Source organism: Dipteris shenzhenensis, chromosome 26, assembly GCF_047967505.1.
Source record: "Dipteris shenzhenensis isolate YYH24624 ecotype China chromosome 26, Dip_SZ_1.0, whole genome shotgun sequence".
Taxonomy (NCBI): Eukaryota; Viridiplantae; Streptophyta; class Polypodiopsida; order Gleicheniales; family Dipteridaceae; genus Dipteris; species Dipteris shenzhenensis.
The window spans coordinates 7,362,840-7,385,717 of record NC_141621.1 but is presented as its reverse complement, the minus strand read 5'-3'; the positions used below and the strand labels follow the sequence as shown (position 1 = coordinate 7,385,717).

The window sequence follows — 22,878 nt, the reverse complement described above, 5'->3', positions numbered from 1 at the left end:
CATGACTAGAAGTGGAATACTTGTCCCCATGAAATCCCCTATACAAGTAGGGCAAGAAATAAGTCTATTGTATCCAAATAAGCCTATCGTATCAACCCAATCCACGGGAATGGGTGCTCAATCTGTTGAATTCTCCCTGCAATTTCTCTGAGGTGATCTACTAATTGTAATTTAGGATCCTCCTGAAGTTTTTTGAAAGCTTTCCAGGATCCCATAGAAGAAGCATGACCTCTCTCCCATCTAGACCACTGCATATAATAAGAAGTGCCAAATGGTCCGTCTGCTCAATAAGTATGCTACCATTCCACATGACTGACTGTCTATCAATCTCTTCTAAAGAGGGAGGGGAAAAAGTCTCAAAGTTGTCCCTACAGAAATAAGAGGGGAGGAGAGAGACCTGAGATGGGCTGAAGTAAATATCTCCTGGTACTACCCATCCAGTCTCCACCTGAAGGAGTACATGATATATGCAACAAATAAAGAAATCTTTCCATGTCTCTTGCCCAACCATAAGGCCCTAATTACAACCTTGCAAAGCAAAGCCATGCACTGTAAGTATGGATCAATGACACTAAGACCCCCTTCACGTGTAGGAAGAATCAAAGTCTCCCAAGCCACCCTAGCTATAGTGTTTATTGTTCCATCGAGGCCATTGCTTAGAAAAATCCTTATAGGCCTTTTGAACTGAGTGATGTAATCCCTAGAATGGCGCCAGGCTAGCAAAACCTGGCTAATGACCACCACCTTGGAAGCAAGGTCAAGTTTGCTAAACTCTAAAAAAGAGTTTCCTCGTGATGCTCTCTAATACAAGAACATACTATTGTGAAGGAGAGATACCCATACCAACCTGGCATCCCAAATACTTGACAGAGACACCCCTTTGAATCTAAGTAAAACCAAAATCAGCCCCCAATCCGGAGCGTCCTTGTCACTAGTTCAAAAGTATTGGATTTGTTTCAATTAATGTGTGTACCTGCTGTAGTACAAAATAAATTCAAGGATGCCTTGAAAGAGGTGAGATTGGGAGTGGCCTCTAGAAAAACAGCAGTGTCGTTCGCCAACGCACTATGTAAAAGCTCCTCATTTTGTCTCAAGGGAAGTCTCAACCCACAAGTATCAGCTTGAGATCTAAGAAATATGCTCATAGCTTCAGCCACAAACAAAGCTAGGAAAGGAGCTAGAGGGTATTCTTGATGGACTGATTTGAAAATTTGAAAGCTCTCTTCTTTGACCTCTCTAATAAGCATGTGGTTATGGGCTGATACGTACAATGATGAAACCCCTCTAATCAAGGTATTTGTAAATTCGAAACAACGAAGGGTACCCTCCAAAAAATTCCAATCTATCATGTCATATGCTTTTTCAAAGTCCAAGAGTAGAATACCATGAATGGAGCACCTTTTTGGGGGAGTGATCTCTTGGCGACTTATTGGCGGAGTTTGAGAGACTACAAGTGACTATGGATCCAAGTTGATTTTGAGTAAGCCCCTACTCCTTCATTAGATAGTACAAGCAAAGTTGACCATGACATCACTCCAGATTGATGCCATATTTCAGACAATGACATAAAGTTTTCCACCAAGATCCAGTTCTATCATGACTACTTTTTTAGAGTATCAGAGGATGGAGTGATTATCAGACCCTAGTAACTAGAGGACAGACGAGTCTCACATGCACTGTGCTTTTCCATTGGACAGATGCAGGTCTCATGCCATCAGGGCATAGGATTGAGGCAAGGAGAGCTGTAGGCACACTTGAGTAGCGGATCTATAGATTATGCACATTGGAGAAGGTGGACACAAAGGAGCACTTCCTATGTACTTGCCCAGTCTATTATGAGATCTGTGGATGATATCTTTTCTCTAGCAAGAGAGGCATGGCCTTGGGCCACTCTCTTGGCTAACCCATTTGCATGATGATTGATATGTGGCGACACAGAGAGACCCTACTAAGACGAATTAAACAACAAGAGGTGATAGTGCCACAAGAGATAAGATAGATAAAAAAGCACATAGATTTGTACGCATTTGAGTCAGCCCTAGGACATAGTGGTGTGGAGAAGGAGGAGCTAGCGGATTTTAGGGAGAGTGGATCAATGGGAAGAGATGATGCGGAGCCTTCGAGCCAGAGACACAGTGACCACACACGACACGGAGGTTGACTAGAGGACCAAGATGGAGGTCCAGCCCATCCCAGCTCTACTCGGAGGGGACAGTCAGAGTCGAGGTGCCACTCTCAATATAGCTCACCAGATACGGGGACATCCTGGAGACCACACCTCCCGTTGCAGCAAGAGACAACCCAACAGAGGGAGATACGCAATATCTTTGCATCCCATCGGAGAACTGCCATGGCACTAGGATCACAGATGACAATCACATCTCTTGTCATCTCAAGATTTCTAAATTTGTGTGTTTTTAGTACTAGTTTTGATTTTTTGAGCAAGGGCCCTAGCATGCCCTTTGCCTCAGCCCATAGTTGCTTGTATGAGTTACTTTGTTTATTGTACCTTGTCTCATAGTTCTGCGAGGCCTCCCAAAAGCGTTAATACATCATTCTTTCTTTCTTTCTTTTCTAGAGGTGTGAAATGGAAGGTATCTCCATAGAGAAGATTAAAAGATGGATCATTACTGACATTTACTGCCAAATGATAAATAATATTGAGAAAGAGTAAAATGGGAAAATATAGCACAACAAAGTTATTGTAATACTATTGCACTCCTTTAAAATGGGTTTAGTGTTCACACTAGCCTGTTTGATATTAATATTCTCAAGACTTATTATGTTTTCTGTTACAACAGGCATAGAATTCTAACAATTATAGCTGTATATTACAGGTTCAATTGATTGGCTTTTGTACTGTGGAGTCTTTGTTTCTCGTGTATGAATTTGTTGAAAATGGAACCCTGAGTGACCATCTTCACGGATCAGGTTCATTCTCTGACTCATGCATTTAGAATGGGATTGAAGTAGTGCTTAGACAAACATCATTTCTGTCATTGCGCATGTTCCTCTGCTCTCCTATCTTGTCCTTGTATTCAGTAATTTTTGTTTATCTGAGCTGCTCAGTAAAAGGCACAGTTTATGACAGGATTCCCTACCTTGTCGTGGACCATAAGAATTCGAATAGCATTAGATGCTGCCAGAGGTTTGGAATATATTCATGAACATACAAAGCCTACATACATACATCGGGATGTCAAATCAAGCAATATTCTCATTGACAAAGATTTTCATGCAAAGGTAAAGTTGAACTGTGGCATCATTTAAATATATTGCAGTACATATCATCTCTCCCTTGAGTAATGTATCTTTTTAATAACCTGTAGGTTGCAGATTTTGGATTAACCAAGCTTACTGAATCTGGAGTAGGTAGCTTCTCAATGACAATGCCCACACGGATTGCGGGAACATTTGGTTACATGTCTCCAGAGTAAGGACACAATAAATGCTTTTTTCTGCGTGAAATCTCATGCAAGCACTCGTGATTGTTTCTCAACAGGCAACCTTACCTTAAGATAAATATAATTAATTGATAGTAGATCCTGACTGTCATCCCATGCAATCTCAGAGGCTAAAGTCTCAGCATGATTCAGAGGTTGAACTAAGCACTCTCGTGGCTTAAGATTCAACATGATCAGAGGCTCATGTCTAAGCATGGATGCATGACCAGCTCATAGCTCTAGGAAAGTGCACCAATGTCTTGAGACTCGGCTAGGCCTGATATAGGAAAACCATCAAGACAAAGTACATAAAAAAGACCCCCCTCTTTCTCCTAACTAGAGATATGGAATGGTGGAGCCTTTTATGAAATAAAGTACACAAAAAGCATCAAACTATCACATCATTTTTGGGGGAACACCCGCGGCAAAGTACCTGACGCAGACACACACTTGAATCTAGAAATCCCAATCATCATCTATCTCCTCATGTAGAGATAGTTGCTAGGACCTCATTGTATTTAGGGATACCTTCAATTCTAGAGAGCAAACTACCACCTAGTCATCTTCTCCAACTGTGGCTTTCAGGGCAGCTGATTGTTGAAGGATAGACCCTAGATTGCTTAGGCCTTTCTTCCTTTATCTTTAAATTAAAAAGTTTTGGTTAATGAAAAAAGTTAAAATTAATGATCCTATTTCCAACAATATTTTCACTCTTCATCCAAACTTCACCTGCTGTCTTGTCGAGATCCATGTGATGGATTAGATTGTCAGCAAACCCTAGGCCAATGATAGCCAAGGTCTTATCATTTAGATTCTCCGAGTGAAGAATCTTGTTATCTTCTGACTTTGGCTTCTTTTCCTTGCAATTTGCCACATTCCAGATTCCTTCTTGCATGATCTTAGTTTGCCAGGTTGGAAAGTTGGTTCCCAAAAAATTCTCAATCAATGGCGCAAGTTTTAGTGCATCCATGATGAGTACAAAGGAAAAATAATGCACTGAATACAATGGTGGAATCTCAGCCTGTCAAATTGCAGGAAACTAGATGGAAAAGAACCGAAAAAGCAGGAGAAAGAAAGGTTGTAGTAACACAGTCAACCAACTCGTTGACTAGGCTAATATGATGTTTGAGTTGAGGAAAGGAGGAGCCTTGAAGGCTGAATATTCAGCTGCCATGTGTCATCTGATGCAATTATAGTTTTTTCCATACTTACCATATGCATACGTCATACGAGTATGGAAGTATGATTGGAGTATTTTAGTAAGCACTGGGTTTGCCCAAGAGACTCCGCGGGTCTTTAGAAACCCAGTATAGCTGCTTATGCTTGGGCACTGATGACGACATAAGTGTTGCTTTGCTTGCTAAGTACGTCTTCCTTTTGTTTTCCATAAAAGTTTTTGTTTACCTCTTTTTTCTTGTCTTTCATTTTCTCTTTTATTTTCTGTGTAGATTTTTTGTCTTTAGAACAACAAAAAAAAAAACTAATTTTGTATGATTGGACTTATTCTAGTCTTACAAAGGTATATGGAAGTATGATTGGAGTATGGTTCAGCCCCTAGGGCTGAAACATACGTGATCCTAATTTTACCAATAAACATTTAGAAAAATATACATTGTACACATTACATTGACATAGAGCACAAAACTTTCAACTTCAAACTTCAAACTTCAAACGTGTATTAATATTAAAGTCATGAATCATGATTCATGAAAGTTAGTCAGTGATGCGAGATGTGAAGGCAGGGGATCCCATGATGTAGTCAACAACACTGGAGCCTCCCCCATGTGAAAAGCACGTGAAACCACATGAGGCGGGCCATCTGTCAAGACCATTATAAATAATGAGATCATGCATCCTACTGAGGTCTAATAGGACCTACCCATAAGATGTGAACAGTCCTTGTCTGTCAGCCGAAATCCATAGCATACCTGCCTCCTGAAGGTCAATGTCTGAAAGTAGAGTGGAATCATCCCTAAAGTCGAGAAGTGGTGCCTGACGAGCGCGTGTCCTCGCGTTGAAGTCCCCAACTAGGAGGACTTCTCCGCAGCTAGAGACGTCAACAATGGACTGATAAAGAGCAATAAATGGAGATGTCTCATCCTGACCTCGAATATCTTTGGCAAAGTGGGAGGTCTTAGGGGGGAAGTAGCAAACTGCAATAAGCAGATCCCGACTGTCCATGTGCCAAATCCGGATCCAAAGAAACCTAGAATGTAAATTGTAGCGGGAGAAGAAGGGAGAGATGGAAAAGATGATGTCAGTGACAACCCCTCTACCCCAGGGGAGGGTGGAGCAATTGATGTCATGGGTAGGGGTATATCAGTGCCATTAGTAGTAGCTGCGAGTAGAGGCTGTGGATGGAAGCGGAGCTGAAACTAAAACTGAGGCTGACGCTGAAGCTAAAGCTAAGGCTGGCGCTGAAGCTGAGGATGAGGATGTAGCTGAGACGAAAGCTAAGACTGAAGCTGAAACTGAAGGTGAAGCTGAAGTTGAGGCTGAGGTGGGCCCCACCTTTGCTTTGCTGTCAACTCCGAGTCCACTGCGGTTGTAGTGTGTGTTCACATCCTCAAGTTTCAGTTGTGTTTGTTTCTTGGTTTTGTTGTCGTCTTTCTTGGTGGCTTTATCCGTATCTTTGCCACCTTTTCCTATTTCTTTTGGCTGATCCCAAGTTCGGTGCAGGTCTTAGTGCAGGAGCGGGAGCGGGAGCGGGAGCATGAGCATCCCCCCTCCCCCCCCCCCAATGGCGGGAGGCACACCCAGTCCTGGGGGCTGAAAATAAAGAGGAAGTGAGAGGCTATGGGAGAGGGGGAATTAGAGACCGGTGCGTAGAGCGCGAGCTGGCAAGCAATTTTGGTTTTTGGAGCGTCTCCAAATTCCACTTGCATCAAAAGAGCTTGCAGAAGAATATGATCTCAAGGGTGCTGAAAAATGCACTAATGATGGGGCCTGTGGGTGCATATGGTGAAGCATAGTGTGCTTGTGAAGGGATTACTGTGCCTGGGTGGCACTTATGCCACGTGGCACAACTTTGACCAAATTGTAACTTAGCCAACTTGTAACTAAACCAACCTCCATGGTAACCTAACCAAACCTATGTAACCTAACCAACCTCCTTTGAACCCAAAGTTATACAAACTTAACCACTGTGATAACCGGGGTTAACACCTAACCTTGGTTAGAGTTTATTTGCCACGTGTAATGCAAGGATCAAGAGAGAGAAAGGCTAGTGAGAGTGTAGTGAGAGAGCAGATAGGTCTCTGTGCAGGAGGCAACGTTGGCAGCGAGAAGGTGATGCAGAACGATGCGATGAAGACAACGACGCATTTCGATGGGAGGTGTGTGGAAGTCGCGCAGCTTGGGAAGGCCTGCTTAGGAGTCAGTCGCCAAGAGGTCGTTGTGAGGCGTTCTGTGGACCTGGCTCTGGCCGTTCTGAGAGATATGCGCCTACACACACGTCGCTGCTTTGCTGACAGCAAGCTTGAAGGACAAGAGCTCCAAGAAGGCTTCGCTCCAAAGAGACCAGTCGCTCAATCTGACGCTCCAAGCAGAGAGGCGTGAGGACGACAATGGGGTTGGTGAATGCGAAGGCAGTGGCCCCTGAAGTTGAGCTTCACTGGAAGCTCTTTCGGTTCCAACCAGGTCCTGAATGTGTGTAGCTGTAAGAGATCCTCTCGAATGACCTAGTTGACCTCGTGGTACCCAAGTGGGATAGATGGGGAATCTAGGCTGTACTGGAAGGGGGGTAATCTATGCATGTGGAGCCCCAATCTCTCAAACCACCTGCATGTTTGTGCATAAGACATCTCAGCTCGAGGAGTGTAGAAGACATCTCAGCTTGAATTCTTAGCACACAGAGTCGGGGTGAGCTCCTCTGAAATCCACATTCTGGTACCTCTCAACTTGTTGGTTAGTTTGAAGACTTTGTTCATTGCGATCTTGTGTTGAAAAATTACTGTTGCATGTACCCCCTTTTGGTTGACAAAAATCTCTCTCTTTTGGATCCCATTCATTTTGGGGAATTGTCTTCTTGAGATGTTCAATTTTTGTTCTGTACTTCCACTTTCTAAAGTCCTGCCCTCGGGCAGCCCGCTTATGCTTATAATCCAATTATTTCCGGCCTGGTTTCTTGCTCTTTCACCTCCTCATAGACATTACAGTTATTGATCTTGTTATGCATCATTGTTGCTGTGGGTTTCTATTTCATAGGCTGAAGCTGAGTAGTAACTAATTCCTATACCTTGGTCATAAGCTGTGGCGCGGGTACTGCTGTATTGCATTGCTATAGAACCTCTTGGATTGCTTCCTCTTGCCATTGCTTTTCGTTTTTGAAACTGTCTTCTCTAGAGAGGCAATATGGAGCTTTGCGTCTCTAAGTTCTCGATGTAGTAAATAGATCTGCTCATGTGGATCGAGTTTTTGCTCTGGTATTAGTGGTAGGTCAAGGCATAAGGAGATGTTGTTGAGGCTATGCAGCGTAGGAGGGCTTCTTGCTGGTTGGAGTAGTACCAAACAGTTTGTTGGGGGAACTCCATCTGGTGGCCTGTGCTGAAATCCCCTTTGCTAAGGCTAACCCCCAAGCTGGCCCAAGGGTTCAGCCCAGCCTTGGCGTGTTTCAACCCTGACTGGCCCCCGACTAAGGGCTAAATGATGCAACCTCTTTGACCTGACTTGATGTGGCAGTGCTCCCCTGACCTGGTTGCTCGAGGAGTGTAGAAGACATCTCAGCTCGAGGAGTGTAGAAGACATCTCAGCTTGAATTATCAGCACACTAAGTCGGGGTGAGATCCTCTGAAATCCACATTCTGGTACCTCTCAACTTGTTGGTTAGTTTGAAGACTTTGTTCATTGTGATCTTGTGTTGAAAAATTACTAATAGTAACTAATTCCTATACCTTGGTCATAAGCTGTGGCACGGGTACTGCTGTATTGCATTGCTGTAGAACCTCTTGGATTGCTTCCTCTTGCCATTGCTTTTCATTTTTGAAACTGTCTTCTCTAGAGAGGCAATATGGAGCTTTGCGTCGTTCTCGATGTAGTAAATAGATCTGCTCATGTGGATCGAGTTTTTGCTCTGGTATTTGTGGTAGGTCAAGGGATAAGGAGATGTTGTTGAGGCTATGCAGCGTAGGAGGGCTTCTTGCTGGTTGGAGTAGTAGCACAAACAGTTTGTTGGGGGAACTCCATCTGGTGGCCTGTGCTGAAATCCCCTTTGCTAAGGCTAACCCCCAAGCTGGCCCAAGGGTTCAGCCCAGCCTTGGCGTGTTTCAACCCTGACTGGCCCCCGACTAAGGGCTAAATGATGCAACCTCTTCGACCTGACTTGATGTGGCAGTGCTCCCCTGACCTGGTTGCTCCTATTGCTATTGGTCTCGACCTTGAAACTGCTATTGCTAACAAAATCCTATGCCTAGAGTTGTGCCTAGGTTGTACAGGCTAGGCTGTACGGAAAGGCTACGCATTCCATAGCTGCTAATTGGGTTGATTTCCTATTTGTAGAACTGCATTTTTACCCCTGGGTCTTTCTATACCTTCTGTATCATTTTCAGCGTCACTATTTCCCTGATTTTGCATGCATCTTCTGGTATATCAGCAGCGGTTATACCCCATGATTCCATCCACTTCATTCCCTCTTTGTACCACCCTTTGATTTGCATAGCTTCCATCGCCTTGTGTGGTAGGATTGGCATTCTACTGGCTTCCAACTTCTCAACTTTGTTGAGGTAGGCCATGAGTTGACATAATGCTTCTCTTTCAAGAGGTATCATTCCTGTTTCATCCAGTAAGATGGGATAAGGTGTTTGTGCATTTACCCCTAGCTCCCCTATCTTGAAACGTTTGTGTACAGTTTCTATCCTTTGCCAATACATCTGAGAGAGAGATAGAGAGAGAGAGAGAGAGAGAAAGAAAGAAATTTTATTAGAGTCTTCGGAAGACCGATGGGTCTATGAGACTGAAAGAAAACCTGATACAAATCACAGTAAGGCGAGAGAGAGAGAGAGAGAGAGAGAGAGAGAGAGAGAGAGAGAGGGAGAGGGAGAGGGAGAGAGAGAGCTTTAGAAAGGATCCTTTCTTGCAGAAAAACCTTCAGAAGTACAATGCTGTAATTTCAAAGGTCTTTTGTTTTTTGTGATCTCTAGCATTGGAGTTTAAAGTTTGGCCAATTTCCTTTCCAGATATGCTCAATTTGGAGAGGTGTCACCTGAAGTTGATGTTTACTCATTTGGAGTTGTCCTTTTTGAGATAATCTCTGCTAAAGAAGCTGTTGTAAGAAGTAACATCATATCGTCCACTTCACCAACAGCTAGTCAAGATAAGAAAGGGCTCGCGAAACTGGTGTGTCTTGATCTCATTTTTTGCCTTGCATTTCAGATATGACAAGTTTCTTGCAGAATTTCAATATGAATACATGAAAAAACTGAAATTTGTATGAATTGTTTGATGTCAACTTGGCATATGTTAGTAGCTGGACAGTTTAGCATGATTTAAACCATGTATGGCTATGTGCTCAGCTAATCCTTAGGAGATTTTGTAGTTTGAAACTGTTTTGAAGGACCCAGATGGCATGACAAAACTGAGAAGCCTTGTAGATCCAGCATTGGGAGATGATTATCCTAGGGACTCTGCTTGGAAGGTTGTACCATACCTGCTTGAATCATCATGAGTGTATAGATATCTTTTTTCTTAGATACTTTTTTCTTATCACATTGCTAATAAAGTGCATATCTTGTCTGCATCGTGTATCCCAGTGAGATCATAAAACTTGTTGCTAAATTACCATAAACAAATCATGCTTTGAACATTTATGCTAGTTGTGTTTGTACATAGGTTGTGCAAGAATATAAAAAGTTATTAAGACAGGAATTTGAGGGTTATATTTTGGTGTCCATTTATCCTTTTACAACTGCAATAGTAACACCATGAGTGAACACAAGAGACTATGACCTTAGCTATGGACCTTGCAGCCTTCCTCTAAAGACTCAGTGCATTGTGTAGCATATGCCTCAAGAATTGCATGGAAAACTTGAGGACAAGGAAGAAAAGTGCATATTTATTGGCTATAGCAGTGAAAGCAAGGGGTATAGACTTTATAATCTTGCAACCAAGAAGGTTATCACTAGTCTGGATGTTAATTTTTCTGTAAATGCAGATTTTTCCTTTTCTGGTTTTGACAGAAATCAGGGTCCTTCGGAGCCCGCTTATGGGCTGCTGCCCATTTCCTTTGATGCTGGACCTGATATGTGAGTGGAAAATCAAAATTTGCACCCCTGCTCTAGGGTACATGGTGACAACCTGGCCCCTCATTTTAGAGCAAGTGTTCTCAGCTAGCTTCCTACAACAGGCTTTTTATTGTATGTCATGACCCCATTGTGAGCCCTTGTCCAGGGATAGTTAGGCACGAGCTACATAGATCAGTCTCTTCGAGCCTTAGGGTCAGTCTTGTTCCTCTAGTACCCACTGGAGAACTAGGTAGGGTGGTTAGATTTAGCCTAGGTTAGTAAATAGTCTCAACGGCCAGGCCACGAGGACCAGCTTTGGTGGGTCCGCCTTGGCAGCCAGCAAAGTTTGAGTGGTCAAAGGTTGGTTGGTCAAAGGATGACCAGTCAAAGGATGGCTGGTCAAAGTTTGACAGGTCAAACTGGCCAACAGATTGACCGAACCAGCCTAGCCCAGCACTATATAAAGAAATCCTTGGGTCCTCATTTGGGTATTCAGTTGCCTAGCTTTTAGGAGCATCTCTAGCGCCCTCTGCCTCCCCTTTGCCTTGCACACAACCACACCCAGTCAGCACACACAGCAGCATCCATTCGCAGCCAGAATAAGGGAGAGAAGTACAGCAGAGGGCCAGGATTCGAGCTTCCTCAGTGAAGGATTTGGCGCACTGTTTCAGTAGCCAATTTAGCACAGCAGCCCATAGTTTTCAGCAAAAGCGTTTCTCTCAGATTCTGTTAAACTCTTCTATTCTAACTACAGGCAGATCACGGGAGTAACACCAATATTGTTCCACACAGCCAACCTTGCTGAAGCGTGAGAGCTCACAGAGAGTCCAAAGATCCATATTCACGTAGAAGCCCACTTCTCCTTCTCTCACTAGCTCCAACAAGCCCCATCTCCCTAGATGAGTCTAGATGCCACATGTCATCATTATAGGGCCTTACTAATGCATCTTTTCACCCCTCTCTTGGGCTACTTTAATTTCCTTTGCCCCTAGGCACATTTCTTGCATTAGGCCCTTAGCCTTAGATCCACCTAGTTTTGTGCTATCAACCCTCACCTAGGACCTTGACATTAACTCCCTCTCGATCATTTACATGAAGCGCAAACAAATACATTACAAACATAGATCCTTTAATGGAAATGTCGACTGATTCTTCCGAGGTCATGCTACCTCGGCTAGAGCGTAACAATCCTTCCCTCTTCAGACATCAGCGTCCTCGATGATAAAGTCTGGGAACACTCTCCGCAATTGGTATACAGATTCCCAGGTAGCTTCGGATAGAGGCTGACCATGCCATGCAACCAACACCGTGGGTATCTTCCGATTTCGTATTTGCACTGTTCCTCGGTCCAGGATTCTTGTTGGTTTACGCCTTGCATTATCCTCTATCTCCTGAAACAAAACTACACCTTCGATTAGTGAGTCACCTGTATGTAAAAATTTCTTTAAGTGCGAAACATGAAACACTGGGTGCACCTTACACCCCTCTGGCAATTCTAATTCATAGGCTACCTTGCCTATTCTCTTTAGAATTAACCACGGCCCACAGTATCAAGGTGATAACTTAGCATACTCTCCTGAAGTTAACGACTTCGAGTGTGAAGGAACTTTGAGAAAAACTTTTTCTCCTTCCTTAAATACTCTTATAGACCGGTTTTCATCCGCATACACCTTGGCTGGCGGATATTAGCTCTCGCAAGTGCTAGCATCTCCCGCATCTGAACCACAAAGTTCACGGCACTAGGCACTTTCTGAGGTACTCCAACTATAGTTGGATTCGTTGGTCTATAACCATAGTTCAGCTCAAACGGACTGAACCCTGTAGAGGAATGTTTTCTATCATTGTAGACAAACTCTAACAATGGCAACCATTTGTCCCATGTATGTTGCCTCAATGACACATATGCCCTCAGCATATCCTCTAAAGTCTGGTTGACTCTCTCCATCTGACCATCCGTCTCAGGATGATCCCCACTACTCATTCCCAACTCAGTCCTTAGGGTCTCAAATACCGCTGTCCAAAAATGACCAGTTAATTTGACATCTCTGTCTGACACTATGGAATTAGGCAATCCATGCAGACAAAATATATGTCTAATAAACAAATCCGCTACTTGCGGGGCACCAACAAACTCTCTAGTCGGAATGAAGTGAGCCATCTTGGTTAGATGATCAACTACCACAAGGATAGAATCATATCCTCCTTGTGTCGTAGGCAGCCCTACAATAAAGTCCATGGAAATGCTCTCTCACTTAGTGGTATCTCCAAGGGCTGTAAAAGTTCGGGTGGCTTCACCCGCTCGGCCTTGCTTACCTGACACGAAAAACACCGTGTCACATATTCATGAATATGCTTTTTCATCTTTGGCCAAAAGAAATCTCGCTTCACGAGATCATATGTCTTCTCGACTCCTGGATGTCCCGCACATGGGCTATCATGGCACTGTCGAATGACTCTCTGCCTGAGATCATTCTGACTAGGTACTACTACCTTGCCATTTCTTTTCAGCATACCATCTCTTATGGTATATCTTGCATATGTTTGGCCTTTTCTGGATGCCAGGTCATCCTTTTCTTCCCCGGGTCTAAACACATGAGCTTTAGGCCATAAGCTCTGGACAAACTCGTCCACCTTTTGAGTTTCTCTAATCTCGGTCATTAGAGCACTCTCTAATACCGTAAAACTCATATGGTGCATAATGCGAGACAACGCATCAGCAACCTTATGATCTTTTCCTCTTCGGTACCAAATCGTTAAATTAAACTCCTGCATGATGCGCTGCCTACCTAGCTTGGCGGCCCCTCAAGTCAGGCTGTTTACAAAAATGTTTCAAAGTATCATGATCTACATCCACATAAAACTCTGAACCATACAAATAATGCCTCCATGTTTTCAAAGCATGGATAACAGCATACAACTCCAATTCATGAGTTGGCCAATTCCTTTGAGAGGGAGAAAGCTTCTTGCTTTCAAAGGCTTCTGGCCTTCCCTCTTGAAGGAGAACTGCTCCTACTACAATGCTGCTTGCATCGGTTTCTAGGAACAACGGTTTCTGGGGATCAACTATTTTTTACACCGGTCGTGTGACCACAGCTTGTTTTATGGTGTTAAAACTTTCTTGTTGATTCTCTCCCCATATAAAAGGTACTTTATCTGAAGTCAGATCAGTCAATGGCGATACTATTTCGGAATATCCTTTGATATGTCTTCTATAAAATTGGACAAATCCCAAGAATGATCGCAACACGCGGTCAAACTCTGAGGGATTGGCCAAGTTAGTATCGCAGCCACTTTCTTCGGATCCATTTCTACCCCCTCTGGAGTAATTATGAATCCTAAATATTCAAGTCTAACCATACACAGTATAGTTTTCTTTTTATTTACATAAAGACTGGCTTTCCTCAAAGTACTGAACACTATTCTTAAGTGTTCACGATGCTCAGTAATACTTTTACTGGACACTAGAATATCGTCAATAAAATGTACTACAAACTTTCCGATATACGGACGTAGTAAATCGTTCATAAGGATGACGAATGTCACTGGAGCATTGGTAAGTCCAAAGGGCATTACCAAAAACTCATAATGACCAAACCTGCTTCTAAAAGCGGTTTTATGCACATCCTCGGCTCTAATCCGGATCTGTGATGAGGCTGAAGGCATCCAAAACACAAGCCTTCTCTCCTCGCTTTTTCTCTTTGCTCTGGGTTTAAGGGAGACTTAGACCAAGCCCGGGCTGCCATTGGTGTTACTTTCCTCTTCACTCCAATGGTGGTACTTGATCTAGGAGTTTCAGCTGGTTTCGCCTGCTTGGCTTGACCACTCGGCTGAGAACCACTCCCTTTACTAATCCATTTCTTTTTAAACCCAGATTTCTTCTGGTACCCATACTGGGTTCCGATCTGCGCAAACCCACTTGGCTTGCTGCCCTTGGCATCTTCATAGTTCAGGGCTATGGCTATTGCATCATCCAACGTGTTCGCATACTTAGCCTGAACTTCCATTTTAATCCTATCATTCAATCCAAATATGAAATCTTTCACTTGGATTGATTGAGGTAGGGGTTCATCAACCTTCATTACGCTCTCTTGAAACTTATCAGTGTATTCTGCCACTGACAAATTTCTCTGACGAAGGCTTCTATATTGATCCCAAGCTCGGGATGCTTCGTCAGGAGGTAAGAAGTGTTTCCTGAATTCTCTTTTAAACCCCTCCCAGGTAGTGGATGCTATACCATCTTTGTGTTGTTTAATCCACCACCGATCCGCTGCCTCACTAAACATGTGGGTGGCCTCGCGGATCTTTTTGATATCATTTCTGATTTCACAACGAACGCCTCGTCCCATTTGTGTAACCAGGTCTCAATGACATCAGAACTACGGTCATTCATCCGACTAGAATACTTTTCCGGCCTGTAATTGGCAATATTAGGTACTTTAGCCTTTCTAGGCTCGATCGTGTGGACACTAGACTCCGGTTCCATTGGAGCCTTTCCTTTCTCTTCTCGAGAAGGTCTGGCAGACATACTATGTATCACTCTTCTAAGTTTAGACTGCCCTGCATTGGCCTGTAACTGTTGCGCTAATAATTGCTGCAAGGCATCCTCAAGTAACGCAATCCTGCCAGATAAGGTGTGAGCCACTGGGCGCGACACCTGCTGGGTCGGCCGGACTCCTGACTCACCAGGGTCCCTTCTGAAAGTCCCTTCTTCTGCTTCCATTCAGGTCAATGGGTGTTTTGTTTTGTTTTTTTTTTTAAATAATAAACACCGCTAGAACACTGTATTTACAGACTAACGAAATTCCGGGTACTGCCACTCTGACACAATTCCCTATACTAGGGAATACCTGCAATCCCAGCTTCACACTAACTAGGCATTTGACACAGGCATATATCCAAATTTCGCTTTTCCCTATACTAGGGAAATTCCTGCAAACTAACTCTGACTGAAACACACAGGTACATACACAGGCATAATAAGCTGTATACTAAAAACTGAAATTTTATAATGAAGGAAAAATTGATGCTCCCTGGTCTTGCTCGCTCCTGCCTCTCAATTTGATACCCCTGTGATATCAAATGAAACAGACGGTATACACGCCTCAGCTCCACAAACAAATGATGCGCTCTTCTTTTTTTTTTTCTGCCAAGGCGTAGCTCTCTGTTTGGAATTTGTCTCAGCCTACAAGCTGTCTGCGTGGCCTTAGAAGGCTATGACTGTGAGTCTGTTGGGAAACAGGTCGAATTACGGGCCAGCTAGTCACGTAGCCAGAGAGCGGGAGATGTGACGAACATATTTTCACAGGCTCCCAGATCCTCCATAATCCTGCCTGCGCGTCGCCCATCTACGAATCTCATCGAAGACCACCTGTAACACGAGCCCCTGTTAAGCCTTCACTCTGTCGTGGACCACGGGCAGCAACACCTCGTTATTCGTTGATCAGCCCGTCGTGTGGAGGTCACGAGCAAATATTACGAACAGTCACCTAACACACCGCAAGCTCCTGCTAGCCAACGCGGGAGGACCATCGAACAGATATGTCGTTCATCGTCACGCCTGCGCTCCAACCTGCTGTCTGCTCCAAGATTCGTCGATCACGTATCGTCTGATTACCAGATCCCCTCCCTCCTTCGCAGGTCTCTGAATTCGACGCTGTCTGCGTAGACCAGCGCCGATCAAGCCCCTACGTCAAACCCACGAACAATCCCGCACCTCCTTCACACACAACTTCCTAGCTTGGGCTCTGATACCAAATGTTAAACTCTTCTATTCTAACTACAGGCAGATCACGGGAGTAACACCAATATTGTTCCACCCAGCCAACCTTGCTGAAGCGTGAGAGGTCACAGAGAGTCCAAAGATCCATATTCACGTAAAAGCCCACTTCTCCTTCTCTCACTAGCTCCAACAAGCCCCATCTCCCTAGATGGATCTAGATGCCACATATCATTATAGGGCCTTAGTAATGCATCTTTTCACCCCTCTCTTGGGCTACTTTAATTTCCTTTGCCCCTAGGCACATTTCTTGCATTAGGCACTTAGCCTTAGATCCACCTAGTCTGGTGCTATCAACCCTCACCTAGGACCTTGACATTAACTCTCTCTCGATCATTTACATGAAGCGCAAACAAATACATTACAAACATAGATCCTTTCAGGGAAATGTCGACTGATTCTTCCGAGGTCATGCTACCTCGGCTAGAGCGTAACAGATTCTCTCAGTCTTTCCACTCAGTTTTCTCAGATCTCTTACTCTGTATTCATGCTCACCCACGCAGCCCATGCACAGCCTTTGGACAGCAAATTGTCCCAACCTCTTCTCGCAAAAGTGGCCTTCACCATCGGTGTGGACAACATTGAGGGGATGGTCAGGGTTGAAGTTGTTTTTTGGAGTCTTAGGTTTGCTCTAGGGAGCACGACACCTCTTCGAGCTGTGGTTCCAATGCTCATGAGAGTGTTTGTCTATTGTAACAGCTCTCTAGAAGTAAAGAAAATTCCTCCCTATATTGGGGAGGGGGGGCCTCAATGGGTACAGGCACCCAATCGGTTGTCGATTCTATTCTCTCTCTCTCTCTCTCTCTCTCTCCACCTCTACCTCCTTGCACTCTATTTGTGGTGCATCTGAAGACACCTCGCTCAAGGTTTAAAGAAGGTCTTGCTGCGTTATATACGATCTTGTCCCATCGCATGTTTCACACGGAGTGGCACTAGAGACACCGAGGATACCCATTACTGTGGGTCTGCTTGGGTCAACAACATACTTGAGGCAGATGAGCTTAAGTGTTTTGATGATGCACGAGATAATGTGCATTGGATGCAGGCAATGCAAGTGGAGATTGATTCCATTAAAAAAAACCACACCTTGGAGTCGATGGACTTGCCTTTTGGCAAGAAGGTAATTGTCATGAATTGGCTGTCCGATGGTTCCATAGAGAGGTACAAAGCTCATCTCGTGGCAAAGAGCTATGAACAGCAAAAAGCCATAGATTATGATGAAACCTTTGCTTGCACTTCTCGTACAACCACCGTTAGGTGTGTGGTTGCATTGGTCGCATTTCATGGATGGAAGATCAATTAGTTGGACATCAAAACTGCGAATCCTATTGAAATTCATTATCATTATGTCAGGGAACGGTTGCATGCATGTAACAGGAGCTTGGTTTTCCGCCCTATACAGCAAAATGTGACAGATCTCTTCACCAAGCAGGCTTTTTAAACTTATATTCATTTGGTGATTGATGTTTACCTTGTACATTATGACATTGGTACTGCAAGGGGGATGTTAGAAATATATATATTTCCTAAGACAGTGGCCAATGATATGTAATAAGGGGCTAGGGGCACTTTTTCCCTTTATTAAGGCTTTTAACCACTAACCTCATCTAGAGGTTGAGTTTGTGGGTGAGTTAGTCACCACACGTCTTTTGAGCCCAATAAGGATACATCCTAGGGTTTTGTCTCTATGACTACCCTAGCTTTGTACTTCATTTGTGTCGCTGCAAACTTCATTCTATCTTGCTTCAGCTCCATTCTCTCACTTCCATTTGCAACTATTTGGTAACCTCAATTTGTGTTTGTTAAACTTAACTTTTGGAATTATCAAATTTGATGGTTGGAAACGTGAATGAAATTACTCTCTCTCTCTCTCTCTCTCTCTCTCTCTCTCTCTCTCTTTCATGACACTAGATGCCCCTGCTCAGCCATACATCAGTACTCCCATACCTCTTCTCTATCGCAGGAATATTGCCAGATTCCGCACATGGTCACATACCTTGGCAATAGAGACAGGAGCTTGGCTAAATCTGTGGCGACATGTCAGAGTTTGCACATTTTGTGATTCGCAGACAATAGAGACAGAGGCACATATAGCCCTACATTGCCCTCGATATGCACACATCAGAGACGACTATCAGTTGATACTGGCAGACACCACTCAGATCTTGTTAGTTCTCTCCACTGCCTCTCCGGCAGCGTTGGGATCTTTTGTCACTCGTCTTTTTTTGTACAGTCAAGAACTTGAAAATTCTTGACCCCTCCACAGCGGAGGAGATTTTTGTGCTGAGGATTAGGTCCCATGGGTCATTTTTAGCCCCCCGAGGACGATAATAAAATTCTACTTCTACTTCTACTTCTCTCTCTCTCTCTCTCTCTCTCTCTCTCTCTCTCGTGATAATGCATTGAAGATTAGAGTGGGGGCTCTCTGAAGGATGGTTCAAAGATGATGACTCTTTCAATGAGACCTTAGCACATGTCAAAGCAGCCATGCCTAATATTGAATGGAAGGTTGATGATGATGATGATGATGGGGCAACTAATATCCGGCACTCCAAAGGACATGCTATTCTTACACTTAAGTCGTGAGATTTATGGATCAAGCTTCTTTGACAATCTTACAAGTTGAAAGGGACCAAGATATGGATAGCTGAGGAACTTACACGAGCTCAATTGAAGAATAAGGCAACGGAATTAGCTAAAGTCAGGGCTGCTAGGAAGGATGGAAGATGGGAAGTTTATCGTGAAGGCATAGCACTTATCAAAGAGTTTAAATCCAAACCAAAAGACTCTCAGTCTTCAACTGATGTATGGCTGATTACTTTTTCAGACTATGATGTAGGTATTCTAAATAATTGGGGTTGCTTTTGCACTCCTTGGGAACTACCATGTGCCCTCCCTAAAGCAGATGTACTAGATGGTTTTTTGCTCTCCCATAGACCTGTTGGTCTCCTATGGACATTAATAGACTCTCTCTCTCTCTCTCTCTCTCATCAGGCGCCTCTCCCGCTCAGGCCTTCTTGCTCAGGCCCTTCCTACTCGGGCCTTCTCGCTCAGGCCTCTCCTAGCTCAGGCTTTCTCTCAACCTCAGCCCGTTAACATCCCATCAGTAGCGTAAGGCCCGTTTGTGGTAGCAACAGTGCAAGATTCGACCGCCGTCAGCAATGTAGGTATGACAGAAGCAGCTTCTACTTCGTCACCTAACGCCGAGTTGAGCTGAAACCCCTAGTTCGATTGGGGGGTTAGCTCAGCAAGGGGTTGCAGGAGACATGGCAGTAAATAATGGCCCAGTCTCTCTTCCCCCTCCTCTTCCTCAAAAACCCCATCAACTCCGATAGCTCCTTCCAGTAGGGCGAAATATGCCACAGTTGCAGCTCGTACACCCTCTCCTTATGAACATATATATTAGAGAGGAGGCCTTTTCGGCCGCCCCATTATTGGATATCATGAACATATTTTGTTCTTATAGGATCAAGTGAGAGAGCTGAAGACACAACTGGCAGATGCTGAAGCTAAAATCCAAATTCTTGAAAGACCTGGTTAGCAAGAGGTAATCAATGAGGCTATAAAGTCTTGCAAGGATTCCCCACCTACCCCCCAGTTAGTCTCCACAGTCAAAGATTTGGTTCAAACTGAAATGAAGACAGTGAAGCAAGAGGTAATTGCGGAGTTTGGAGCAAAGGTGAATAAAGCTGATATCCAAGAAGATATTATGGAACATGTAATCAGATGGGATAATGCATTAAAAATCAGAATTGGGGGACTCCCAGATGGATGGTACAATGAGGAGATTCATTCCGTGATACTTTAGCACATGTTAAAGCAGAAATGCCTAACATTGAATGGAGAGCAGATGAGGATGACAAGTCTGATAACTCTGAGGATGATGGTGAAGCTTCAGCAGTCCGTATTAGCCATTGTAAAGGCCATGCGGTTATTACATTTAACTTGTGTGATTTAAGAGTCAAGATCCTACGACAATCCTACAAGCTGAAAGGAACTAAGCTATGGATAGACGAGGAACTTACAAGAGCTCAATTGAAGGATAAAGCAGCAGAATTAGCCAAAGTTAAGGCTGCCAGGAAGGATGGAAAGTGGATAGTGTACTGCGGAGGAATAGCACTCATTAAGGGATTCAAATCAAATGCAAAAGACTCTCAGTCTCAAAATGATGTAGGGCCAATTATATATATGTAAGGATAGACTTTAGGTACTCTAAATAATTGGATTTGCTCCTTGGGAGCTGCCATGTGCCCTCCCTGAGCTGTTGTAATGGATGGTTTTTCTATTGTCCCATAGACCTTTGGTCTCCCATGGATGTTAATAGACCTCTCTCTCTCTCTCTCTCTCTCTCTCTCTCTCTTTGACGATATTCGACGATGCCTCTTCTTTGTGGCACGTTGATTTTGTGCTATCTTGTACGCAGAGTTCTTGATGTCCCATGGGCCCATTTTGGCCTTTAGTGGACAATAATACACTTTCTTTCTTTCTTTCTTTCTCAGGGAGAGAGAGAGAGAGAGAGATCAGCATTGCCTAGCTCTTTATGTCAGGGAGGCCACTATGCTTCGACGACACTACCTCAGAGACCATCAGCACAGACCGGAGCGTGATAGAGCCCAGCCCGATAGAGCTCAGACACACGCTATACCAGATGACAGGTATCAGGAGGAGCACGAGGAGGTCAGAGCTCACACAGGACACATGCCTCCACCCTGTGGATGTACATATGAGATGGTTTGTAGACGCCGCAGGATCTTGTTACATAGGGGACGTACTCGCCGCTTCATCTCCAGACGATCCAGGATGATGGCAGCTTTTCGGAGGAGACTTACTCATGGAGATCTCGCCCTACCAGCCGCTCACCTCACTTTTGCTCAAATTTGTACTCTCATAGCAGGAGGCAGAGTCGATGGACAGGATTTCCAGTATTATTTTGGTTCTCAGACTCCGTGATACATGGACTTGTATCTTTGCATTGACATATTGTACTCATCCCCCCATTTTGCACCCAGGGGCGGTTTCCTTGCATCTAGCTTACTTTGTATTTAGGCTCGGATTTGACATTATGTACTTTCACTTGCATTGTATTGCGTAGCACTTAGATGATATTCGACGATGCCTCTTCTTTGTGGCACGTTGATTTTGTGCTATCTTGTACGCAGAGTTCTTGATGTCCCATGGGCCCATTTTGGCCTTTAGTGGACAATAATACACTTTCTTTCTTTCTTTCTTTCTCTCTGTATGTATGTATATATGGGCTCTAATATGAAGACTTTGTATGCACTTCACACCCATTGTGCACTTCAACCCCCTGAAATGCAAAAATGCAAATTTATGGTCTTGCATATTGTGCTTTATACATTGTATAAGGCCCACGACTTTGATTGTTCCTGCACACAAAATGACCTGAAAAGTTATCTAGAAACCCATCACATATCAGGAGATATGATGCAAGGCACAATTTCACATCCATATAAATAGACCACATTGCGAGGATCAAAACATGGTATGACTTTGTCTGGTGTAAAAGTAGATATGTTTTATGGCATTTTAGTAAATGAATCCATAGATATGAATGCTATCTGTGTTCCTGAAAGAAAAAATTTAAAAGCCAAATTGAAATTTACATCATATGACATCATGAAGCATGGTTTTTCGATATTGTTTTAGGTTTGAAGTACTTATTGACCTGGTATTCATTTTTTATTACATGGTGTCCTCAGATGGCACAATTGGCTGGTGCCTGCACGTTGGAGAACCCTCTTTTAAGGCCAAAAATGCGTACTATTGTGGTTGCCCTCATGCAACTTTTATCATCAATTGAAGATCCAGAACATCAAGGTTCCCAAGGGTACCAAGTTCTTGGAAGTCTCCTATCCAGAGTGTAATATGTTAATTGAATGCCTCATCCAACAGCAGGCATCTCACAGCAATTAAAATTCTTTTACTTCTGGAATAAAGTTTGTGCACTTTTGTAATTTGGTTGATCATCTTGTGTAACGGCATTTTTCTTTTCTTCAAATAGGATCCTATCAAGAAAACAAATGAGGTGATAATGGCACAAATTAGCTAAGTTTAGCCAAGCAAATATTCTCCAGGTGGCACTTGTTTTGAAAAGAGGTCAAGTTCTTCATATGGTAGACTGGCCACCATGAACATGGGCAATTTAAAGATCATAATCTTTATTTGTTTTTGTAGAGCAACTGTTCCTCACAATAGATTTCAGTCAGCATGTGTAGTGTGTGTTTTTCTCGAAGTTGTATCGATTTAATCTTACAATTTCAAATATCCTGTTATCTTCAGTTGGAAATCGGATGCTGACTTGTAGAAAGTGTTACATAGTTTAAAAATTGGGGACAAACTCCAGTGGTAATTTGGAGTACTGAAGTTAGACTAGGTCATTATTTTCAGGAGACCACACTGCTTCAATTAAGGAGCGCATATA

The 22,878-nt window shown here is 43.6% G+C and overlaps 1 protein-coding gene across 2 annotated transcripts in view; it reads left to right on the top strand.

The window, feature by feature from the left end:
* The window catches only part of LOC147884600 (chitin elicitor receptor kinase 1-like), a 78,906-nt gene extending 56,264 nt beyond the window's left edge, over positions 1 to 22,642 (top strand). Inside the window, exons 6-11 of one of the 2 annotated variants that reach the window (XM_087397741.1) lie at positions 2,838 to 2,931; positions 3,092 to 3,243; positions 3,330 to 3,433; positions 9,617 to 9,776; positions 9,976 to 10,074; positions 22,157 to 22,642. In XM_087397741.1, the coding sequence (XP_087253867.1) occupies positions 2,838 to 2,931; positions 3,092 to 3,243; positions 3,330 to 3,433; positions 9,617 to 9,776; positions 9,976 to 10,074; positions 22,157 to 22,321 (774 nt within the window). In that variant the 3' untranslated portion in view covers positions 22,322 to 22,642. The remainder of the gene's footprint in view (positions 1 to 2,837; positions 2,932 to 3,091; positions 3,244 to 3,329; positions 3,434 to 9,616; positions 9,777 to 9,975; positions 10,075 to 22,156) is intronic. The other variant, XM_087397742.1, reaches the window with a different exon arrangement.
* Positions 22,643 to 22,878: the final 236 nt, after the last annotated feature.